Genomic DNA, 23,541 nt, shown 5'->3' with positions numbered 1-23,541 from the left:
TGTTTTTAAATGGAGATGGATTTTAAATCACCAGTTCCATTTTAGAGCTTATCCCAAAGAAATAATCAGAACTGTGAATGATGATGTATAATCTCAGAAAAAAATATGAACCCTAACTGTCTAATAGCAGTATTAAGGAACTGATGGTAGGTAGCCTTGTGGGATGGAATGCTATACAACAATCAATGTCAAAAATATCAGGGTGAGAAACCATAATATATTCATAAGTAGAAAAAAGCAGAATCAAATTTGTGTATAACTTTTGATATCCTTTTTATTGAAACAAAAGCAGTTTTTGGTTTTCTGTGTTGACTGATCTTATATTACATTTCGAATCAGGTAAAGAAAAAATGTTTAACAACCCGATATATACATCAACATCTTACTTATCCATACAATGGTAGGGATAGAACCTGTATTTGCAGAGGGTTAAGGAATGAGAAGATGGTGAGGAAATGAAGGCTCTCAGTATAAAGCTTAAATGCTTCTTCTGGAATTACAAAACTTTATATATATCTAAACAGTTCTGCTTGTGAGATGAGCCAAAGACTTTATGGATTAAACAAACCATGGAATTTCTTCATCCTCTCAGACCAACATAATATCTGAGTCCTTGGCAGAGCATGTAAGACACCAAGTGTGGAGGTGATGTAAAAAATAACACCTAAACACCTTTGACTATAACATTAGATACTCCATGAGGCCACAGGATAAAGGAGGTATAATTAAGGAGACAGTACATAGAAAATTCAATGAAGGGAAATTATCGCTTCTCTTCATTCTGACAGTAATAAAAAAGTTATAGAGCAGAAATATTTAGTGGCTCAGTGTAGGCATTTATTTATGAAAACAGAGAATCCATTTACCCATTTCCACAACCATCTGTACACCATGCTATATGTCAACTATATCTCAATAAAGTTTTAAAAAACCCTTTTTCTTCTATTTATAGACTTGAAAATAAGTTTATTTTTCTTGTGACAAAATTAAAAAGATAGAGAAAAGCATGATTAGTATTTTGTTTCCTAGTATAGGTTCTAGATTAGGTTCAAGGTCTGAAGTTTAATTGAAATTTTCTTTCAATCAATAAAATTTCTACACTGCGTGTTCGCCAAGGCATTCTTAGTATAATTGCGAATTTTCACATCTATTGCTTCAACTTATGTTGAGTTGACAAAACTGAGGAGGCTCCATTTGCTAGGTTCCCAAGCTTGCTCCCTACTTGTCTGGACAAGCTCCATGCCTCAGGAATGGAGTTTTATTACCTTTTCTTCAGTGCCCAGATAGTTGTAGGCCTGTAGTAGATGTATAATAAATGTGTATTTAATACTGAAGGAAACAAGTGGGTGTTGCTGTCAAGTGCATTTAAAATGCCTCTGCCAGTTCTTCCTGCATCAGTTTACAAGATGCTAAAAAAGTTCTGAGAGATTTTATTTTAACAGTTTTAATACACTAAAAGCAAAGCTGAATTTGTCTCTAAAAAGAATGAGAGATACAACTGCCTGCACTGAAAACCTTCCTGAATCAGGAACCTTCTAGTGAGCTGACTTAGAAGTGAAGCTAATATCTATCCTTGAGAACATTTTAGTGACTGAGCTCGAAGGAGAGTACTGACAGTGGACTTCCTAAGGTCCTCACAAGAAACTCAAAAGAGTCAAGGTTTTGAGAGAAGTAATGGAGTAAAAACTTCGTGGTTCCTCTAGCTCCTCCTAAAGATTCTGTCAAACTACCAAAAAGAGGATGGTGAATATGCCTGAATACCTGGTTTTGAGCTGTGTGGTAGATCTCTTGTAAGGTTTTATGAATTGTGCTTTGATGTAGTTGGTAGATGGGGATGTCATTATCAGAGTCCAACTTCTTTAAAATGAAACAACGTTAGATGATTATTTGCTCCTAAATTAGTATATTTACATGATGCTTTTCAATGCCCTGGTGAATTGCAACTTAGGTGCTTGTGAAAACCTGAAAGAGAATGGCTAGACAGAAGATACACTATCTTTTTTGATGTGGACCCTGGGAGCTCTGCCTCCTCTGTTTGCACCTGGTAAGCATCTGCCTGCCAATAGCTGTTACCAGCAAGAGCATTGCTGTGGCATGCCACACCCAAAGCAGGTATTCTGAAACCAACCAAATACAGGAAGGAGGGCATTTCTCAGATGGAACACATTTATTTGTTCCTCTTGGCATTGAAGGCTTTAAAAAGTAAATATATTGCAAAACATATTCCATAAGTAGATTTTCAATGATAAAATATTTTATTACTTTCTTATAAGAGTGGAGACAGAAAATTTCATTTAAGTATTGTGGTCTTAAACTAAATTACATCTCACATCTAAGTATACAAAAGGGCAAAAAGAAAGTTAGATTAGCTTTAGAAATAGCTTTGGAGAGTGACTGTTTTAGTTGCTGCTTTGCAGATGGAAAATGTGTGGCCAGAGGTTAACAGAATTGCTCAATAATATAATTAGGTTAGACAATACGATATTTACATATTGTTAGTATGTATGGTAGTTCCCACAGACAAGTGATGTTTAAAAACTCTCATGAATTTCTAGCAATTAAAAAGTCACAGGCATCAGATATTGGTTAATCATATTGCTCACCAACCTACCCCATTCTGGGGTAAACAAAATAATTTAGAATTTTTTCTTACAAGGGGATTTTTAATTCTAAGCAAGGCTCATTCTCAGTTAATTTCTAGTCCTCCTTTTAAAGATACTGCTATTAAAATCTGAGAAATAAAAGAGATCTGTTCAAGTTCCAACTACGCAAACATTGATTTCCTTTTTACATTTTTGTGGACTACTCTTTCTTTATTTTCTTTCTTTCTTCCTTCCTTTCTTTTTTCTTTCTTTCTCTCTCATTCTTTCTTTCTTTTCCTTCTCTTTCTTCCTTTTTTTTTCTTCCTTCCCTTCCCTTTCTTTTTTTGTCTTTCTTTCTTTGACTTGTAGAAATATCTTTTGCCCAATTTGGAAGAAGGGGAGGGTTGGTCTTTGAATTATTAACTCTCAGTTAATCCCATGACCCTTCATCTGTGATATGTTGCATTTTTTTCTCTCTCACTTTGTCAGCTGACTTGTTGGTTATGCTGTTTTTTGTCTCTCTTACATGATCTTAAATTGACCTTCTAGTTGATATCCAATTCACTGTTTATATGTATTAGTGTAAATGTGGCAGAATATGCTTTAAAAACAACTACTAAAACCAGAATTACACAGAAGTTGGCAGTAGTCATACACAAATCTATTCTTAAAATATAGAAAGACTGATATTTTCTAGAGGTCATCAGCATGGCCCATAATATCATATCAAATGAATTTTTTATCTATAAGGATGTGGATTTTTTAAAGACTCTGGGGCTACTTATTAAGAATGTGTCAATACATGTTTACTAATCTGATAAATTCTTTAAAGTCATGTTTCTTAGTAAATTTAGTTTATTCTGAATTCATATAAATTATTCTTTTATTTAAATTTTAGTTGTTTTTAAAACAGAACATAGTACAAACTACTTTTGAAATAGACATTAGAAAATACACAAAACTTATTTTTTCCAGATATTTCTCTTGAATATTCCTGACCCACCTTTCCTATAGTCATTTAATGCCTTTTTAATAAATAGAAATTAGTTATTTTTCTTTGAGAAAGTGAAAACTGCTATAGCATACATTTATGTCAATTTGTCTAAAAGAGTAGATTCTGCTCTTTAAACAAAAAAAGGTATTTAAGAAATATATATGTGTGTATATAAAGAAACATATAAAGAAAGAATATGAATTAAAACATTAATAGTGGTTATCATTGGGTAGTATAGCTATAGGTGACATTTGTTTTTTTATATCTTCCTCCTGCATTTTCTAAATTCTCCTTAATGAGTCCATTCCATATTACAGTTAACAATTGAACAGCAGGAGTTTGAAGTGCATGGGACCACTTATATGTGGATATTTTTCACTAACTACACAGGTGGCTCTTCACATCCTGGGATTTCACATCCAGGGTTTAGCAAACCACAGATTGGAAACAGCATTTTTATTTAGGTGGCACCACTTACCCCCCACATTGCTCAAGAGTCATCTACATAAACAAGTAAACATAAGAAAGACAAATGACAAACTTATAAGCAGAAATCCTAGGTGACACCTTTTTCTTTTAAGTAATTGACACTACTTATATATTCTAAGTGCAGTCTTTCCACCAACTGAATGGTGTGTGCTTTCAGCACAAAGAAGGAAGATGGAGGAGTGACAGTGTCCAAACTAAGAGCATGGGCTTCCTGAGGTATCAGGAGAGCTTCAGCATCTTCAAGAGCACATGTCTGCATCTGTGAAGTCACTTCAAAGGTTTTATGAGTCTCAGGTCTAATTCTGTTGAAATGAATTGGCTCTTTTCCAAAGATGATTTTAATTTGAGGTGTTCTCCAGATTTTTAGTACTTTGTCCAGGAATTACACTGAAATAACAGGAATTTTTATTTAGATGACAGCATGGTCAACAACTGAACATCCCAAAATTTATATACTCATAATCATGATGCTGGCATTACTCAGAAGTTACAAGTTTAAAAGAAGTGTGTATTGCTCACTGTTATGGTGGCTGTAAATTGAGATACTGAGTATGTAAGAGAGACAAGAGTGACTAACTTGACCATTCTGCATTTCTTTTTTTTTTTTGTCAAAGAAAAAGTGTTCTCAAAGTTGAGCAGCTAAACAAAAAGAGTCTCTTTTCAGAAGATGTATAAATCCATCATAACACACAAAATCTTTCCTTAAGATCCCCCATAACCCACGAAGGAGACTTACAGAGTCTCTTTTCTAAACCATGGTTGTGGCAGGGGAATGTATTCAGGATCTGCTAAGCTTGGAAACAGGGGTTGCCTTCAGAAAGTATGTCCTCTTCTCCTTATCACAGTCCGGATAGAAAGGAGGTATTGTGTAGCCTCAGAGTCATGCAAATGCTTCCTTGGCCGTGCTGACGCCTCTCTTCTTTCTTAAGGCCAGGAACACAGTCTTGTCACAAATGGACAGACCCCTGATAAAGCCCATCAACTCACTTGAAAACCCCAGTAATTTCCGTCACCTGATCCTGCATCATTGTTCTCGTTGTAGCTCACAGGTGTTCCCAACATTATAAGTCACCTGCATTAATACTGAGCATTTTCAAATGCATCAACAGGTGGTTGTATCTTTCGAGTCTGCCTCTGTACTTTTATCACTCTCTGTGACCTTGTACCAGGCCTGAGTGCACAGATTTGCAGCTTGGTACAGACACTAATTCACTCCTTCTCTATGAGATATTGACACAAATGATTAACTTTTCTCCTGTAGAACACCCGTAGTCAAATGTTAATCTTGAAATGAAAATTTGAGATAAATTAATTAAGAAATTCTTATCCTTTTATTAAAAAGTGGCTAACAGTCAATGAACACAATTTGAGACACGCCTTGATGTAAAAGAATGCTTCCAAGAAAGAAGGAACTCCTGCCCTTTGCAACAGCATGGATGGAACTGGAAAGCATTATGCTGAGTGAAATCAGACAGGCGGTGAAAGACAAATACCATATGATCTCACTTTTAACAGAAACCTAATCAACAAAATGAACAAGCAAGCAAAATATAACCAAAGACATTGAAATTGAGAACAGGCTGACAGTGACCAGAAGGGAGAGGAGAGGGGATTACAGGGGAAAAGGGTAAAGTTTTTGCAGGAACAATTATAAAGGACACATGGACAATAACAAGGGGGGTGGTGTGGAAAAAGGGGAGGGAGATGGGGAGGGCTGAGGTAGTGGGGGAGGGGTGGAGGGAAAAGGCAGAAAACTGTACTTGAATAACAATTAAAACAAAATAAAACAAAAAACCCCATAAAGTTGAGGGAAAAAATTTAGGTAAATTCATTCTCAAATATTTATCAAACACTTTTCATTTGGTCAAGTCTATACTCAGAAATTTTGGGAACTTTAACAATATGGTCCTTACTTGTAAGTTAATTTAGCATTGGAGAGAAAATGTATAAGCACAATATAGGGTATGCTATAAGTGAATAATTAATGCTTATAGAATTAAAAATGAGCAAGAGAATGAAGGCAATAGAGTTAGGAAGTAAAAAACAGTGATTGGAATGTTGAATGCTGTAGGATGTATTTATATACAGTTTTTAACAATGGAAAGAATGATTGTCCCTTGAAGAAACCAAAGTCCTTCAACATCATATCAATATAATCTCAAAGTATAACCGTTCAAATGTAAAATAACATGGAAAGTAGCTTAACAATACTAACTATTGGGTGGAGGTATTACAAATAATTTTTGTATTTCTCAGTATTTTCTATGTTTTCAAAATAAGCACAAATTATCCTTGCAAGAAAATACTTTATTTATTTATTTTTTTAAGGTTTATTTATTTATCTTTAGAGAGGAAGGGAAGGAGAGAAGGAGAGAAATATCAATGTATGGTTGCCTCTTGTGAGTCCCCTGCTGGGAACTGGCCTGCAACCCAGGCATGTGCCCTGACTGGGACTCAAACAGTGATCGTGTGGTTCGCAGGCCCGCGCTCGATCCACTGAGCCGCACCAGCCAGGACCAGAAAATAATTTATTTTAAAAGTTGGAATAGGCAGGAAGTGCTGTGAGTTCCAAAGAGACATTTCTTTAGACTGGAGTTATTTGGGAGTTTTTTGGGTGAGCGAATTCTGAGCTGGGCTAATGCAACTTAGATTGTAAAAATGGTGGAAATGTGCTTTAGGCAAGTAACCTGGCAGAAATGAGGCAAAATCATATGGTATTTTAAGCAGTATTCCAAAAGGAATACTTATTGGAAGTATTGGAAGCTGGGGGAGTTGGAGGCACACCCAATGGCAAACGCTTGGGTTCCACAAGGGAAAGTAAAGCTTTCTACGTCTCAAAGGTTCATGGCATAAATGTGCAAAACTACAGGAATGCTTTGAAAACCAGTGCCTGTGCACAGCACTGACAGAGTCCTCACCCCAGATCACAGAGACAACAGTTATCCAAGAAAAGCAAAAACAATGGCGTTTCCAGCTCCTGAATACTCACAAATGTCTTTGGTATCAGTGACCTACCTGGTGCAAGATTAGATTTAAATCCTGTTTCCATCTTCCATATTTGAGTTGTTGCAAACATTTTGAGTTAATTTGAATGTTAGGTACCTGCTACATTCCTCATTTGTTTGCACGCTTTGTGCATGATCACAGCTGCTTTCTTGGGGCTGTAAATGGATATTCACTTCTTTAGGTTCTTCATCTTTATTACTGCTAATTGGCAGGGGAGAAAAAGATGGGAAAGTAATTTAATTACATACATTTTAATTTTGAAAGAAGTTAGCTGGTGGCTCTTTTTTTAAAAAATTTCTGCACAATTAGAGCACAATTTGCCTCAGGTTTTGGATATCTTTATAAGGCATCTAAAAAGAAAAATGTAGCCAAGTCATACTTTTCAAGACTAAGTAAAACCTTAGATTAGGAATCAATACTAAAACCATCCTATATGTTGTGTCAGAACTCTAAATTGCTTCTCGACAAAAGTTCATGCTGTAAAACAACACATTTTTCTATTCTCAGTTACATTAATTAGTGAATACTCTTCAACAAGACTGTAACATCAAGCTTCATAATGTAAATGGCTTTGCACTGCAATCTAACATAAGGCTTCCTTTTTCCCTGTAGTGAATATACATATTCTGTATTTTGTAGAAGACCTATTATGTAGGAAGTAGCAGTTGTTGTCATGAAGATATATGAGAACTGACAGTAAAAGAAATATGTAATCACTTAAATCTTAATTATAAGTCATGTATAAATAACAATAGCTAACATTTTCTGACATTCATCATAAGCAATGCATTCTGTTAAGTTAAGGTAGGAACTGCTATTACCTCTACCTTTCAGGCAAGGATAATACAGGTTCAAGAGATGTAATATGTTTTCCAGGGTTTTAAAACTAGTAAGTGAGTGTGAACACAGGTCTTACTGATACAAAGCCCATGGTCTTACATGATATACTGTGTTGCCTCTTTTGGGGTTATTTAATGAGCAGTTCATTTTAGATAAATGATAAGTAATACCAGTACCTATATTTCAAGCATGCATTACTATTAGGGATTTAAGACTGGAAGCACAAAGAGAAAATGTATGTTACTGCTTTCTACTACTTCCTTATTACTTACTCTTTACCCTCTCATTTAAAATAGATGAGGATCTCATTTGAGACAGAAAAGAAAACTGTAAGTCAGGAGCCAAAGTTTTCACAGGATGAGAAAAGGCAAACTTTAGATCCAGTATGAGGAAGGAGAGGGTTGTACATCCAGGTGGTATGGGCTTCCAAGGAGCAGTGATTATGTGGTGAGATAAGTAATGGCCTGAAAATTGTCTTGGATGATGAGTTACATATGGGGTGTGAGAGAATACAACCTTAATGAGTATGTAACAGTGGGGAATTACAGCAGTGATTGGAAAAAACCATACTAATCAAGTAGTAATTATAAAATAGGCTGTATTAACAGACTCATAGAAAAACCATGTATTAAAATTTTCCTTATGAGTCTTTTGTAGACATCAGCAGTTGCAGTTCTTGCCTGACCTAGAAATGTCCCTGACCACAAGAACTGGACAAGCGTCAGCAATTCATATCAGAACCAGCAGAAACTCTGCCTGAACATCCTGTTCCTGAACATCTGCAGTAAAACTGTGGATAGAGCAATACAACTACATGATGACACACATAGGAGATAACATTGAAAGCATGAGAGAGCAGAGCTGAGAAGCTTCATGTTGCCAGAAATTCCTTGTCTCCCTCTTCCCATGGCTCCCCTGAGTGACCTAGCCAGGATGCCTGAGATGCTAAGATGGTTTTGGAGGCATGAACCTGCCATCTACTCAGATTGTAAACTCTTGAATAAACCCCTTTCCTTCTCAACTAGAACCTGCTTCAAGAGTTTGACTTTCTTGGTAGTGGGCAGCCAGGCCTGTGGGTTACTTTCCAGGTTTCAAGTAATGCTGAATGAATGGCAATCTAGTTGGTTCATGGTGGTTGTGAGAGATTGCATACTGTTTTACAGAAGGATATTGGCTCAAAATACCCAAATAGTTAAAACAAATCCAATTACATAGAGGTGGGAATGGGAGGTATACAAGAAAGGAATAAAAAGAAATATTCCAGCTTTATAGGATATATATTTCTGAGTACTGAATTTTCTGTAATATAGATTAAGAAATGAGTAACTAAACTTATCGATGGAACAGCTGAATGGGTTCAGGATTTTGAGTCAAATAACTGGAAATAAAAGCTTAACTCTTAACAACTTCCTACTGGTATGATATTAAGCAAGTCACTGAATTTCTCTGAATCTACCTTCCATGCTTTTGAACAACATTGTTGTACTTGCCTACCTCTTAGAGTTGCTTTGCATACAAAAGAAGAGAATAAATGATAAAGCTATGTTAGCTGTTGCCATTCATATGACTAATGTTGTCTACCGCACAAGTAGAGGTCAGAAATTATTAAATAAAATTATTTGGAGTGCGTATAGGGTAATAGGGACCACCTGGTTCCTGTTCATAGGGAGAACATCATCAGGGAAGGGAGATGGTGAGGAGTGTGGCGGGGACCAAAAACATTAGAGATAAATTAATAGAGGTGGGAAATTTAAAGAAGGGGGAGAAAGGAAGTGACTAGGTTTTTTGCAAATAGTTCAGCTGTGGCACTCTACTTTTAAAAATTTACATTGGTATGTTTCGTGAAATGTTAGACCTTCAGTTTTTATAATGCTTTTTAAAAAAAAATATTTTAAATTTATTTTTAGAGGGGAAGGGAAGGAGAGAGGAAGAGAAACATCAATGTATGGTTGCTTCTTTTGCATCCCCTGCTGGGAACTAGCCCCTGCCGGAAACTGGCCCGCAACCCAGGCATGTGCCCTGACTGGGAATCAAACCGGGATCATCTGGTTCACAGGCCCGCGCTCAATCCACTGAGCTACACCAGCCAGGGCAATATAATGCTTTTTAGGAGACTACATTTGTGTAGAAAACTGTTCAGCTAAATTTATAAGCGGTTTTTCATTGGTATAGAATTTGTTAAGCTTATAACATTGATTTCTTTGATTTTGATCTCACTGATTTTATTATTGTTAAATGAACTAATACAAAAATTATGTATCTTCTCTTCCCAATCAAGAATATTTCTTTATTTAGATCTTAATCCTTCAAGGTATTCATAAAATTGAAGGTAAATTGTTTTTAAAAAAGAGTTTATTTAGTTTTAGAGAGAGAAGAAAGGCAGAAAGAGAGGGAGAGAAACATTGATGCAAGAGAGAAACATCTATTTGACTGTGTTTCGTATGCCCCTAACTGGGGATTGAACCTGAAACCCAGGCACGTGGCCTGATTTGGAATTGAACTGGTGACCTTTCACTTTAAAAAATGATGCCCAACCAACTGAGCCACATCAGCCAGGGCTAGAAGGTGAACATTTGGTCTTAATAAAATATATATTTTTAAATAACCAATTCAATACCTCACACTGGCAGTCTGAGATGTGTGTACCAGTGAGGCACACTCTGACCATTAGCTCCCTGATAGGATCTGTACGCAGAGGCAGGACCTGGAATGTCTCAGCAAAGTGGGACAACAGCTGCCTCATTAACATCTTTGGGGGAATTTTTTTCTACCGTTTTCTCTTAAGTAAAACTCAAGTTCTTCTTAAAATTCTAACCTTTTAAACGAAGTGTTCTTAATATGTTATATATTAGTGTGAACACTTCTCTATGCATAGTGTGCTTTAAAGGTCTTCTTTATAAGAATTACTACATCTGTTTACACAAAAGTAAATGAGGTTTTCATTTACTTCTCTTTGGCTTCCAGGAGGAGGCAAGTATAGTAATCAACATTTTCTAAGAGAATATGGCTGTACTGACCCCTTTTTGTGCTTTAGAATCATCCAGCAGGAAACAATGATGAGTGCAGGAAAGATCACACCAAAGGATGTGCCTAGGCAGTAAAACAAGACAATTAAATGCATGGAAAATCTAATCCATAGATTTTAAATTCTATCTTAATATATAGTCTTTCTAGAGGTTGCCAATGATTTTTTAAAAAATGCAACTAAATTCTGGTTTAACAAACACTGACACAGGCTTACCTTTAAGATTGCCCTTCTGCTTCTTGTTTAATCAAGGACATTAGTGTTACAACCACAGGATTATAGGTAAGGAGTGAGCAGAGCAGTTTTGTAACCTTTAGTCCAACAGCAGCCTTTCAACAAGTATACGAGAACAGTACTGGTGCTGCTGGGATCCAGCCCTCCAGGGCTCTGCACCTGTCACTTGTGTAAGGACTGAGGCAAGAGCTACTATATACCACAGAACCTACTATATACCACAGAGCCTGCCAACTCCCTCTGAAGCAAACTATCATGACTGTTCCTCTTACATACACAGATTACAGAAATGGGCTTAGAAAATCGGTCTTTGTGGCTTCCAATTTGTGCAAGTGGGCACGACTATCATCCTAAAGAATATTCCCAGGTTGTATTCCCCATCTACAATAAAATGACATGGATGACTGGTCATTTGTAATGGTTCAAAGATGGTAGAGAAGTTTTAGTCGAGAACACTCACTCTATATGCATGTTGGTTCTGTCACACATGGCCCGAGTTTATCACTGTTTCCTTTCTAAAAGGAAACTTTTGGATGAAATTGCGACGTAGGATACTTTGGTCTCTCCTTTTACATTTCATTCATTGTAAGTGGGTACTTAATATACTTACTGTTAGAGACGCTAGAGTTTCTCAGCAAATTCTTTATAAAACTTACCAATAATGAGAGTGTTGTGTGAGCCTAAAAAGAAGACAAAGGTCACAAATGCATCAGTCTCACACTCCACAGGAGTGACAGTCTCAGCTAGTGACAGTCTATCTTAATTTTTGTTATTATACAGTCTCATTTTGTTCTAATATACTAAAAAAAATTCAGGTTTTACTCAGTCTCATTTACCTTGTGTACTCAGGATCTGTGTTGTTTTCTTTTCAACTTAATAATTCTCACATCAAATTAATAGAACTACAGCTAAAATGTACAAAATAGAGCAAAAGAAAAATGTCACATAATGCTACCACTAAATGTTTTGGTACAATCCCTCCTGATACATGCTCCCATGCATCTAGGCTTTTATGTATTTGTAGAATCTCTTTATCTAACCATGGAATCAAGCACTCAATTGTTGTTAATTTTTACAACCATCGATACCACCACAACTACCACTACTGCTACTTGTATGATAACACTATTAACTCTTTGTTAAATTTTACATATTTCTCACCTCTCTTCTGCTTTCTTTTTTTTTATGTTTAAAAATATTTTTATTAAATTATTGTTCAAGTACAGTTTTCCATCCCCAACTCCCATCAAAGCCCACCCTGCCCTGTGCTCCCCACCTCCCTCCCATTTCCAACCACCTTACTTGTTCTCCATGTGTCCTTTATACTAGTTTCTCTGAAGCCTTCCCCTTGTCCCCTGAAATACTCTCTCCTCTCCCTCTGATGCTTTCTTATTTACTTTCCAAAATACATACATAAGCTGTAAGTTAAATTTGTTGACCTTTTATAATTTTCTCTCTCCTATCCAAAAGTTCAAGGGGTTGGCTTTCTTCTAGTAGTTTGGTAAATATTCTTTAATTTTTATGTTAGCTTTTTCATGTTGACTTTTAAAACTTTAACTCTTTATTACATCCGTTACTTTTTGTAAGATATAAAGTTTCTCCATTTCTTTCAGTGCTACCTATATTATTTGATCATGTTTGTATACAAGTTCAAGGTTTACCTTCCCTGTGGATTGATGATATCTCAACTATTATATTTCATTCAGAAGATACTTTTACTGTTATTTATAATACTCTTATTTTATTAATATCAATCTTGTTTCACTTATAAAATAAGTATAGTTCACTTACTATCTATTTTTTGTTTCACAAATACCTATTTGTGCTGGTTTTAAGTGATTTGTATACTGTGGCTTTACATTTTCTTTTACTATCTGGTAGGGTGGTCCCCAATCATGTGAATTTTCTGTCTTTCACATCTACATCTTCAGAATCCTGTAAAGGTATTCATTCATTCAGGTAGGCAGTGAGCTTTTTGCCAAACTGGATGCAATTTGATATTGAGAGAGTGACAAGTTTATAATTGGGAATATTATTTGTAAATAAGATTAGCTAGCACATTTGAGGGTTTAACTATTAAACACATCTTGAAGAATCTTAGTACTCACTATTATAAATAAGAATCATAAGAATGGATGGAGGAAGCCTAGCAGTAACTTAGATTAAGATAAGTTATTCATTGTCAATTTTGCTCATCAGCATCTTGATGTATACAAGTTCAAGGTTTAGGATTCTCTATCTTACATTACCCTCTAGTTGCCAGCAGAGGGCTATTCTTCTCCAGAGCTCAAAGAAACATGATTTCTAAATCTGCTGAGTCCAGCTGTGCCAGTTTACAATCTTGTAGCCTACACCAGTGAGGGAGCTGAAACAGCTAGTCTCAGCAACTTGGAAGGTGCTTCCTGACACCTTTTTTAAAGATTTCTGAAAATATTCTTGAAGACTGGCTCTATCGCTGATGTGCTTCTGACTTTTCAGGTCCCTGGGCTATAAACAAATCATTACTGTGAGATGCATGCAACAATAAAGCGATGTAAACAAAAGGTTCAGAGGACTCCCCCAGAAGAGATGAATAGGTTGAGAAGTGTGAGGAGAGCAAGGATTGCCTGACTATTCATTGCTAAGGACCTTTCGAGAAGAACTGGGGGCTTCTCTAGTGCACTGAGTTTTACCACGTGCCATAAACATCATGCCGTATTTGATGACAGTATGAATGAATGGATGAACAGTACCATGGCTGAGAAGGACCTACAGTCCTTGCACTTGCTCTTGTACTTACGAAATGTNTTTTCAGGTCCCTGGGCTATAAACAAATCATTACTGTGAGATGCATGCAACAATAAAGCAATGTAAACAAAAGGTTCAGAGGACTCCCCCAGAAGAGATGAATAGGTTGAAAAGTGTGAGGAGAGCAAGGCTTGCCTGACTATTCATTGCTAAGGACCTTTTGAGAAGAACTGGGGGCTTCTCTAGTGCACTGAGTTTTACCACGTGCCATAAACATCATGCCGTATTTGATGACAGTATGAATGAATGGATGAACAGTACCATGGCTGAGAAGGACCTACAGTCCTTGCACTTGCTCTTGTACTTACGAAATGTACATGTGGCCAGAGGAGGATCCCAGGTGTTATCCGCCTGGCACTGGCTCCAGGGACTGCCTTCCAGAGTATACCCATCTTCACACTCCAAGGTTACATTTGCTCTGTATTTAAATTCTTTGCTCATTCCCAACCCCTTCTGGATTCCATTCATAAACTGTGGGAGGCTACATTTTACCTCTGAAATTAGAAAAATCAGAAGGAAATTGATATTTTATTGATAACTGTTAGTAGTAACTGCCGTAATGAAAAGCTCTATGACCTCAAATCTGTTTTCCCTCCAGCAAAGATCAGTCACGTTTTCCATCAAGAAAAACTACATCCTCTTCCCCAACATGCCATGGTCTAAAGTTCTCTGACTTTGTTTTCTTAGGTAAAATAATTGAATGTGGAGTGTGTTGTAAGTCACTTTTAATTATGAGCAACTCTGCAACTGGAAAGCTGTGGAGAGATTAGGAGTTAGGCTAACTGTATTCTAGTCTGGATCCACTTGGCTCAGACCATACGGAAACAGGAATATTACATTAACTCTCCCTAGGAATATAACAACTACTGCTTTTTTTTGCCTCTTGACTAAATGCCTGTTTCTGGCTCATTTCTATACATAGAACAAAGAGGTTAGAATAGCATGATTCTGAATGTAAAATACCAATTTTCTACTTAATTTACTTTATCTCATTTAGCTCAACCTTTACTTTGCTTTTCTTCTCAGACTACCTAACACTTTCTTCAGTTTAAGCAAAATCTGCTTTTCAGTTGTACAAGTCTAATTTTTTTCTTTATAAAGCCCAACCAGGTAAAGTACTCTTTCCCACAGTACCGTCTGTGGTCTTTCTAAATCAGAATAATATAGTGGGTTTATAGTGGGTTTACTAAACATAGACCTTTGGACCCCAACTCAAAATGTCAGAATCAGAGTTCTTTGGGATGCAGGTTAAGAAACTGTCTTTTAAACAAGGTTCCTGGTTGATTTTGCTAATGCTAAAAATGGAGAATAAATAAGCTATGTTCTGAGAGAACAAGGTATTATAACAAAATTTACTTGAATGAAAAGAAAGCAGCTTCCAGGAGAATAGAACATATATACACATACATATATGTATGTATTTATTTATTTATTTTCAGAACAACTATCCCATAGTCTTAATCTAAATAATCAATCATTAAACTATTACCTGAATAGTAACTATTACGTAACTAAAGCAAGGAAAGGTGAGCTTTTGGTTTCAGCAAAGCCATAGGGGCTCTGTAAGGGCCACCCATTCTGGCAAATAAGCAGAACAGAGTCACTTACTATGATTTTGGTGGGCTACTCCTTCCCTGTCTCTCAAACTGAGGGGCAGGATGCCCAGGAAGGTTTCTGAGACTTTTAGGTTGGGGTCAGGGGGCATAAATTTCCTTGTAACCACAGCAGCCGCAAGACTAACTAGTCCTTAGTATTAGAAATACCTCATCTCTGCCCTTACATAGTATTTTGAAAATGAAAAGAATAGAAAAGAAACAGGCAAAACAAAAAGCACTTAACATTCTGCCAAATGAAAAGAGCCACATTTCAAAGGAGACGGTAGAGAGCAGTGCTTGAAAGTGGGGGCTGAGTTGGGGCCCAATCCTAGCACCACCCCTCCTGAGCTGTGGGTCCAGACTGGGTCAAGCCTGGATCTCACTTCACTTCAAGTCCCATCTCAGTAAGACAGCAAGAATACAAATCCCACCCCATCAGATTCTTCTGGAGACTAACACAACTCACTTTTGTAAAGATCTCAGTATCGCATGATTTTTAATTCCACATTTTGCAGCTTTTTAGAATATTGCCAACAAAGATTTTAAAGTCATATGTTACTTTGCAAACACAGGCAGAAATAATGGAAATAATTCCTGGGACTTGCTTCAGAGACTTGTTGTAAAAGTAAATAAACACCTTCCTTTTAGTATTGAAGATTAGAGTTGTTGCAAGTGTAGGTTGGCAATATAATATTTCTTAAAAGTAAGACAGGCAACTACTCAGCTGGCTGTGAGCTGTGTAGCCTGGCACCAAGGAGTAGACAAGAGTCATGCCAGGTAACTATGCTATTCACTTAGCTTTTATTGAATGCAGATTCACTCAAAGTAGAACATCAACGTCATTAATATCTCACGCACACTCTAACAATCTAAGAGGAATGTAACACACACACACACACACACACACACACACACACACAGAACAATCGATGGGGAATAATGATCCCAAGTCCCAGAGTCTGTCTGCAGGTCTGGGAGATAGCACAGTGAGCAAGGGAGCCTTCAGCATTTTGCAAAGAACAATCTCTGTAGCCAGGTGGGCAGCAAGGGCAGAAGGAGTCCTTAGACCAGCAGGGCAGAGCCTCTGGTGGCTGATGCAAGGGAGATCAGCATGGCATGGAGCAGCACTCTGGTGTGTGGGGCTCAGCTGTCTCAGCAGTGGTCTGGAGCCTGCCTCACTTATACTTGAGAGTGGTGTACTCCAGCCTTCTGGGTCTCTTGATAAGGGTCTTGGCACCCCTGATGGCAAGTGGGGAATTTCTCCAGGAGCCTGTCTGTGGGTAGCCATGTTCTTCAGACATCACTGTTCTGATCATGTATGCAGATATCTTGGGTGTGTCTCTGGTAATTGTATCAAGTATGACTTAGGTAGGTTCCCTTTTGAACCAAAGTATCTCGGCTGACTGGTGCCATCTTGGTTGACAAGAGGGATTCCATTTTGTTTTATATACTTATATACTTTATACTATCTTGACCAAACCAGTGCCATCTTATTGGTCCTGCTTTCTACAGTAGTGAGACTCCATAGGCAGTAACTACAGAACTAACTGCTCTTGACCTCACTTGTATTGTCCTCACAATGAACTGCTTCTAGTCTCTTATTGACCTTCTGAGGGCATTTGTGAGGAACACCTGTGATCCTCTGAGATTCTTTAGACCTGAAATATTTTATTAGTTAAAAGCTTGTAAAGCATTTTAAATTAGTATTTGATGTCATTATATTACTAAAAACTTCATTGGTTCTTCCTACTTATTCGGTAGAGTTGAGGATCCTTGGGAAACCGTCCTTCCCACTGTTTGTTCTACTTTTCTCCTTTTTTACTGATACTCATTTCACCATATTCTCAGAAATGATCTCTCTCAGCCTTATTAGTTTCATGTGTCAGTGTTACACAAAATTCCAGCAAGAATAAGAGATACCTTTACAATAATGGTCAGATTGGCTCCAGGTCCCCTCATGTGTACAGAAAACATAGGCTTTTCCCACCAACAGGTAGCCTGGGTCACAAAGGTAGTTGATGGTCATCCCAGGGAGATATGGAGATGCATCCCCTCCAGCGTAATGCCCATTGTGCATCTTGGGTGGAGGTGGGCATACTAAGAGCAAGAAAAGACTCAGTTAAACATAAAAGTATGAGCATGTCAGCATGTTTAATAATATCTGTGACTATTAGAGCCACATGAAGACCCAGGCAGGCAGGTCTCAAGGCACTACACATCTGTGAATCAGTGAGAAGACTAATTTTGCTAACCCAGACCTCTCAGCCTTTACACAGAATCATGTGCTTTCTCTATCTGCAGACTGTACCAGCTGCAAGTACCACTGGGATTTACAAATTACTGATTCAGTGCTGTCTGTCCTCACTGGAGGATGAAGCTTGTGTGGACAATCACAGCCACAAAGGAGCATTTGAGGGCCAGGTGCTGTGATATAAAGTTAGAAAAGAAATGTGCTACAGAGGCCAAGAACACAATCATCCACTACATTTCTCCAGGGCACCCTGCGTTCCCTTTGCTAAAGGTGAGATGAAGGGTCAACAAATGAAGTAATGGGTTCAGTGTAACACTTGGATGTAACAAAAGAAGCAAAAATGCCTACTTTGGATGTTTCTAATTATTTCTGTAGCATTACCAGTTCTGAAGCAAATTACTCCATTGACATGTACATTTTGGTCAGCACACCGTCTATCTAGTATAAAAGCAAGTAGTAATAGAGATGGCATGGCCAAATATTTTCATTGGTGTTACTTTTCATTGCTTTTAAAATGTTCTCTATAAACTCTGGGCCTCACTGGTTCTCTCCAGTCTCTGATCCCTCCTCTCCTCACCATCCTACATTCCTCACCCCAGCGGGCAAAGTCATCAGACTACCACCAATTGGCAGAGGGAAACACCTCCGAAACCATCTGTGATTTTTCTGGCAGGTACTTCTGTGTCTGATATTCACAGCAAAGTCATGTTGAGATGTATAAATGACTGTCATGATAGAAATATGGAGGTGCTTGCCCGGATACACTAATCCACTGGGGAGCAGTGGGTACTGACCAGTAGAACCAGTAAGTTCACAGCGAGGGGCAGGGCCGCTCCAAATCCCGTTCCCATGACTGTCACTCGTGCAGCGGATGGTGCTCTCCCCACTGAGATTGAAGATCATCCCTCTGTCAGCGTGGGAGTCACATGTATAAGATATTTCTTTTCCATAAGGAATGTTTCTCAGAGAAGTTCCTGTGTGGTTCCCATTAAGGATTGTCGGAGGATTTGGACAGAAGATTTCTAGAATGAAGACAAGAGCCATAAATTACATTAAGATGTTTATATTTTAATCTGACTCGATTCTACAGTTATGGGATGCTCTGATGATGTTGCCACTAAAAAACAATTACACTCTTAGGGAGAGTACAGATTGCAAAACATATATGTTAGTTCTTTGCTGAGATGCAGCTAAATGAAATGATACCTAAATCAATGTTTATTACAAAAGTCCAAAAATAACTTTAGCATCCTGAACTCTTCAGAGAGTTAAGATTTCTGGATAATTGAGAGCTTATTCACTTGAAGTAAACAGAAATTTCTTAACCACATTAACAAGAAAATCATTGATTTAATAAGAAAATCATCCATTAACTCAATAAGCAAGTTTTTGAGCACCTGCTATATATCAAGCACAAGATAGACAAGCTCTTTTAACATCAAGGATCTTCGTTTTAGAGAAATCCTTCAAAATACATTATACATTTATTCTTTCTTTATTATTGATGAAATATTTTCTTGGTGACTTGAGGCTAACATTCTCAAAAACAAAATGTCAACAGTAACATCACAATAAAATGAAACACCCTCCATACTTCTATGCATGCTCCAAAAGGCTCAGCAATGTTATGACTTTTGAGACACTTACTAGTTTTTACAGGTTTTATTCCTCATTGAAGAAACACATGTTTTTTCTTTTGAATGGAACTATTTGGAGAAGCTCCTTTCCCCTTCTGGTTTGATCTGTATTTGGGAAAAGGATACTGCAGCTTGATAGAATCATGGATAAGCTAATCATAGGGTGGAGTAGCTTAATTAATGTTTATACTCTAGCAAGCAATTTTACATATATCTTTGGGCTGATGCAAGTATTTTTTTTACTTCATGATTCATAACTGTACTTTAAGAAAGTTAAGACTTTCTACTAGGTGACTTCCAAATATGAAAGATCTAATTATTAACTTTCATTATATAAATCAGTACAAAAAGTACAAATACTTTTAAAGCAAAATATTCATGTGAAAAATTCTATTATGAAAATCTATGACAAAACAACATTCTGTTTGATTTCGTGAAGAAATAAATAGACAGACTAGACGTTTTGGTAGTGTTTCTGTATTTAACTCACTGACATCTTAAAAACAAACAAACAAAAAATAACTTTCTTAATTCGATTTCCCTCTGCAGCTACAGTTTCATTTCTCTACATCCTTTACATTAGAATTTCTTTAAGATGTTGTCTATGAATTTTTATTCCCCTTCATTCTCCCTTGAACTCATTCCAATCAAGCATGTGCCCCCACAACTGTACTGAAACTGTTTTTGCCAAGGTTACTCATTACCTCCAAGTCACTGAACCCAATGATAATTTTCTGTCCTCCTCTTATTTGATCTCTCTGTAGCATTTGAAATGGTTGCTTGGTTTCATCTTCTTAAAATAATTTCTTCACTTGGCTTCCAAGAGATGCTTATCTTCTTGCTTTTTCTCTTAATGTACCACCTGCTTCTTCATCTCTTCTGCACATTCCTTCTCATGTTTCTGAGTTCTTATTGTTGGATTGACAGAACTTAGCCCCTGCCTCTATTGTTCTCTGGCCACTCTCATTCCCTAGGTGACCTCATTTAGTCTCTATTTTAATCTCTATGTGTAACCCATCAAAAATTGTGCCATTTCTACCTTCCAAATGTATCTATAATTCAAGCACTTCTTATCATCTCTGCCACTGGTATCCTGGGACAACATTTGTGATTAGATTTTGTAGTAGCTTCCCAATTTGCACCCTCAGACCTTCTTGGCTATACCTGACGTTTGGCCACTTAGCTGCTTTCCTAATCGAGCACACCCACTGTCACCTCAATTGCAAACAACATTGGCTATGCCAGCCTCTGTAAGGATGAAAGACAGGCACCTGCACAGCCTCCGTTATTCTCCTGCAGTGGAGGTCAATGCAGCCCCCACATTCTAGCTAATATGACTGGATGCATGGCCACTTTGGCTCCTTCTATTTCCAGGCTTAGATTGAGTACCATGCAGCAGGTCATGTGAGGTTCCCAGAGTCTGAACAGAGGGATGAGTTAACACAACATAGAAACCAGGGGCTTAATATTCTTGGGATAAACATGAGACAGGAGACAGAAAAGATCCAACAGATAGGCTGCTTTTCTTCTTTCTGATAAAGAGTTTTGGTTCCATATAGATGTTCTATGTGACCAAAAAACCAGCTTTTTCTTGTGAGGCTTATGGCCACTTTTGTAACATAGTATCACTTATTTATTTGCTGTTTTTTCCTCCTTGCCTCTATTTTTCTCATCCTTCAGTATTGCTGCTCTGGGATTATACCCTCCAATGGAACACTGGAGGATATATTACCAGAGGTAATATAAAAATTTCCTCTGGTACTATTTCTGGGGAATCTCCTTCTAAGATATACCCATTCAATTTAGTTCTCTCTAGAGTAATGAGTTATATCACTAAAAGTAAGTTAGATTGTGTTACTTTTCTAGTCATAATACTCCAATGGCTTTCCATCTTGCTCAGAGTGAGAACAAACTTGTTCTAAGTAATCTTACAGATTACTTTTCTTTTATCACCTCCTACTACTGTTGTATTTGTTCACTCTAAAAAGCCATATAAGCTTCTGTGAAAATGTTAGGACAGGGTTTTCAAAGAAAATGCCATGAATATTTCTGCCTTGGGACTTTCTCTGCACTGTGCGCTCCATCTGAAGGGGAGGTTCTTCCTCTGTGTATTCACATGAGTAGCCAACTAACTGCTCTCAATGCTCGAATGACAGCAATTACTTTCTCAGTGAGGACTTCCTTAATCACCTTATTTAAAATGCAAACTTTATTCTTTCCCTGCCATTCCTGACTCCTATTCACGTAACTATTCTATTACATTACCTTGGTTATCTTCTTAATAACACTTAATATTATTTGAAATTATTTACTTATGTTTCCTTGTTTACTTGCTATCTTTAAGAACTTTTATTTCTGTTTAAGAATATAAACAACATAGGAGCAGGGACCTAGTCTATCTTGTTTATACACACAATCCAGGAGTCTACAAGGCTGTTTGGGACATAGCAGGTGCTAAAGAATGTATAGAAATGAATGGGTGATTCAGAAAATGACAGAAAAGCTGGAATGTGGTCATCACTTTTGACAGGAAATAAAGGAAAATTTGACAAAGCTTCAGGGCACAAATTTCTCTCTATCTATAAAGCACTTCTTCCATTTACAGCACTTAGTATGTTACCAAATATATTTTGGATGGTACCAAAACCATGATGCCCAGGGTCACTTTTCCAAAAAACATTTCTTTTAACTAATACAACAAAAAATATCTCTTTCAAAAACAAATATAAACAGAGCAGCAGACACTTATTAATTTCATGGAACAAAACAAAGTAAGAAAATGAAAAAACAAGGAAAAAATTGCAGACCTGAACAGATATTCCTTCTACTTACGTTCACACACAGGGACACTGCTATTCCAAAGAATTTCCATTCCAGCCAAGACACAATGACTAGCAGAACTGCCTTTTAGACGGAATCTAAAGAAGAGGAAGGTAATGAATAGGTGAGCCGGTTTAGCCAAAACGCCATTCAGTTTGCCAAAACTCTAAGCATCTGAAACCAACAAGTGGCAGAGGTTTGGAGGCCACTCCAATCTGGACAGATCACAGCCTCCAGCAGGGGAGAACAGTAAAGCACTGTTAGCTGGTCACATCACATGCAGTCTGAGCCTTGAAGAACGCAGTCATAGCAGAGCAGCCATCTCCCTGATCCTGGACTCAGACTCTGAGAAGTGAATGTCTAGCTGACTGTTCCAACACCAACCTGATAAATCTCTACTCACTGCCCTGATGGGAAACTCAGTTTTCTAATGCAATGGCTGCCTAATTCTGTTAACGAGAGTGAAACTAAAACAGCTCCCAGTTTGGACTGAAAAACCAGAGAAAAACTGCAAAGAGAACAAAGGCTGTTTTTGCTCTCTACATCTGTGATGGCTGTGAGGGAGGCTCCCAACAGCACACTGGGCCACTGGTGAGTAGGCATAAAGACTCTAGGGGAAAAGGAAAGGAGATTAGAAATTACTTTGTATGAAAGCATCCAGAACTGTCAATGTCATGTGGGACCCGGGTGGCTCCTAAATCTTACTGGGTTCTGGCATTGGGTGCCTGCCAGGCTTCTTTGGAACAGTCTGAGACAGGTCTTTCATTGCTCATGCTTGACCCTTCCCATGCCCAGATGTGCACACAGTGAAGAGCACCAGATTTACATGAACATGTTGTTTTAGGGAAGTTAAAGACCTTACCTAAAACATCACATCAGCCACCATAATCACAATTCAGAACATTTAACCCATTGCCAAACAGAAGATATATGATTAGATTAAAATGCTTATTATTATGCCCTGGCTGGTGTAGCTCAATGGATTGATCTTGGGCCTGTGAACCACACGATTGTGGTTCCATTCCCAGTCAGGGCACATGCCTGGGTTGTAGGCCAGTTCCCGGTGGGGGACTCACGAGAGGCAACCATACATCGATATTTCTCTCCTTTTCTCCTTCCCCTCCTTTCTAAAGATAAATAAATACAATCTTAAAAAATTTTTTAAAGCTTATTATTATAATTTTGCTCCTATTACAAATTCCACTTTTGATGGTTAAAGAAATGACTGATAATTCTTAAATAATCTTAATTATTTTAAATAAGCTTTTTGTAACATATCAA

The 23,541-nt window shown here is 37.4% G+C and overlaps 1 protein-coding gene across 2 annotated transcripts; it reads right to left on the bottom strand.

Annotated features, from left to right (window-relative positions):
* Positions 1–2,935: 2,935 nt before the first annotated feature.
* Positions 2,936–22,353, bottom strand: LOC118980775 (complement receptor type 1-like). 2 transcript variants are annotated; one of them, XM_037037413.1, is made up of 8 exons: positions 22,273–22,353; positions 18,598–18,825; positions 17,473–17,649; positions 14,266–14,457; positions 11,827–11,850; positions 10,929–11,001; positions 7,168–7,272; positions 2,936–4,452 (listed from the first exon to the last, which is right to left on the bottom strand). In XM_037037413.1, exons 1-8 carry the CDS (start codon positions 22,310–22,312, stop codon positions 4,404–4,406), a joined length of 888 nt encoding a protein of 295 aa, XP_036893308.1. In that variant the 5' UTR covers positions 22,313–22,353; the 3' UTR covers positions 2,936–4,403. The 2 variants fall into 2 exon arrangements, with proteins under 2 accessions (XP_036893308.1, XP_036893309.1); XM_037037414.1 differs by lacking the exons at positions 2,936–4,452; positions 7,168–7,272; positions 10,929–11,001; positions 11,827–11,850 and adding an exon at positions 12,547–13,918 and having other exon boundaries at positions 14,235–14,457.
* Between the last annotated feature and the right edge of the window lie 1,188 nt (positions 22,354–23,541).

This window comes from Sturnira hondurensis, unplaced genomic scaffold (assembly GCF_014824575.4).
Source record: "Sturnira hondurensis isolate 20B ecotype Veracruz unplaced genomic scaffold, ASM1482457v3 Scaffold0023344, whole genome shotgun sequence".
NCBI classification, from domain to species: domain Eukaryota; kingdom Metazoa; phylum Chordata; class Mammalia; order Chiroptera; family Phyllostomidae; genus Sturnira; species Sturnira hondurensis.
Note: the sequence above shows the minus strand (reverse complement) of the source record. Positions and strands in the feature narration are given on the sequence as shown.

What these genes read in the sequence shown, in the direction of transcription:
- LOC118980775 (XM_037037413.1), bottom strand. Translation starts at nt 22,312, where the DNA reads ATGGAAATTCTTTGGAATAGCAGTGTCCCTGTGTGTGAAC. An exon ending in CAGTGTCCCTGTGTGTGAAC is followed by an intron (nt 18,826 to 22,272) that starts GTAAGTAGAAGG and finishes TCTTCATTCTAG; the next exon opens with AAATCTTCTGTCCAAATCCT. An exon ending in ACACAACACTCTCATTATTG is followed by an intron (nt 11,002 to 11,826) that starts GTAAGTTTTATA and finishes TTTACTGCCTAG; the next exon opens with GCACATCCTTTGGTGTGATC.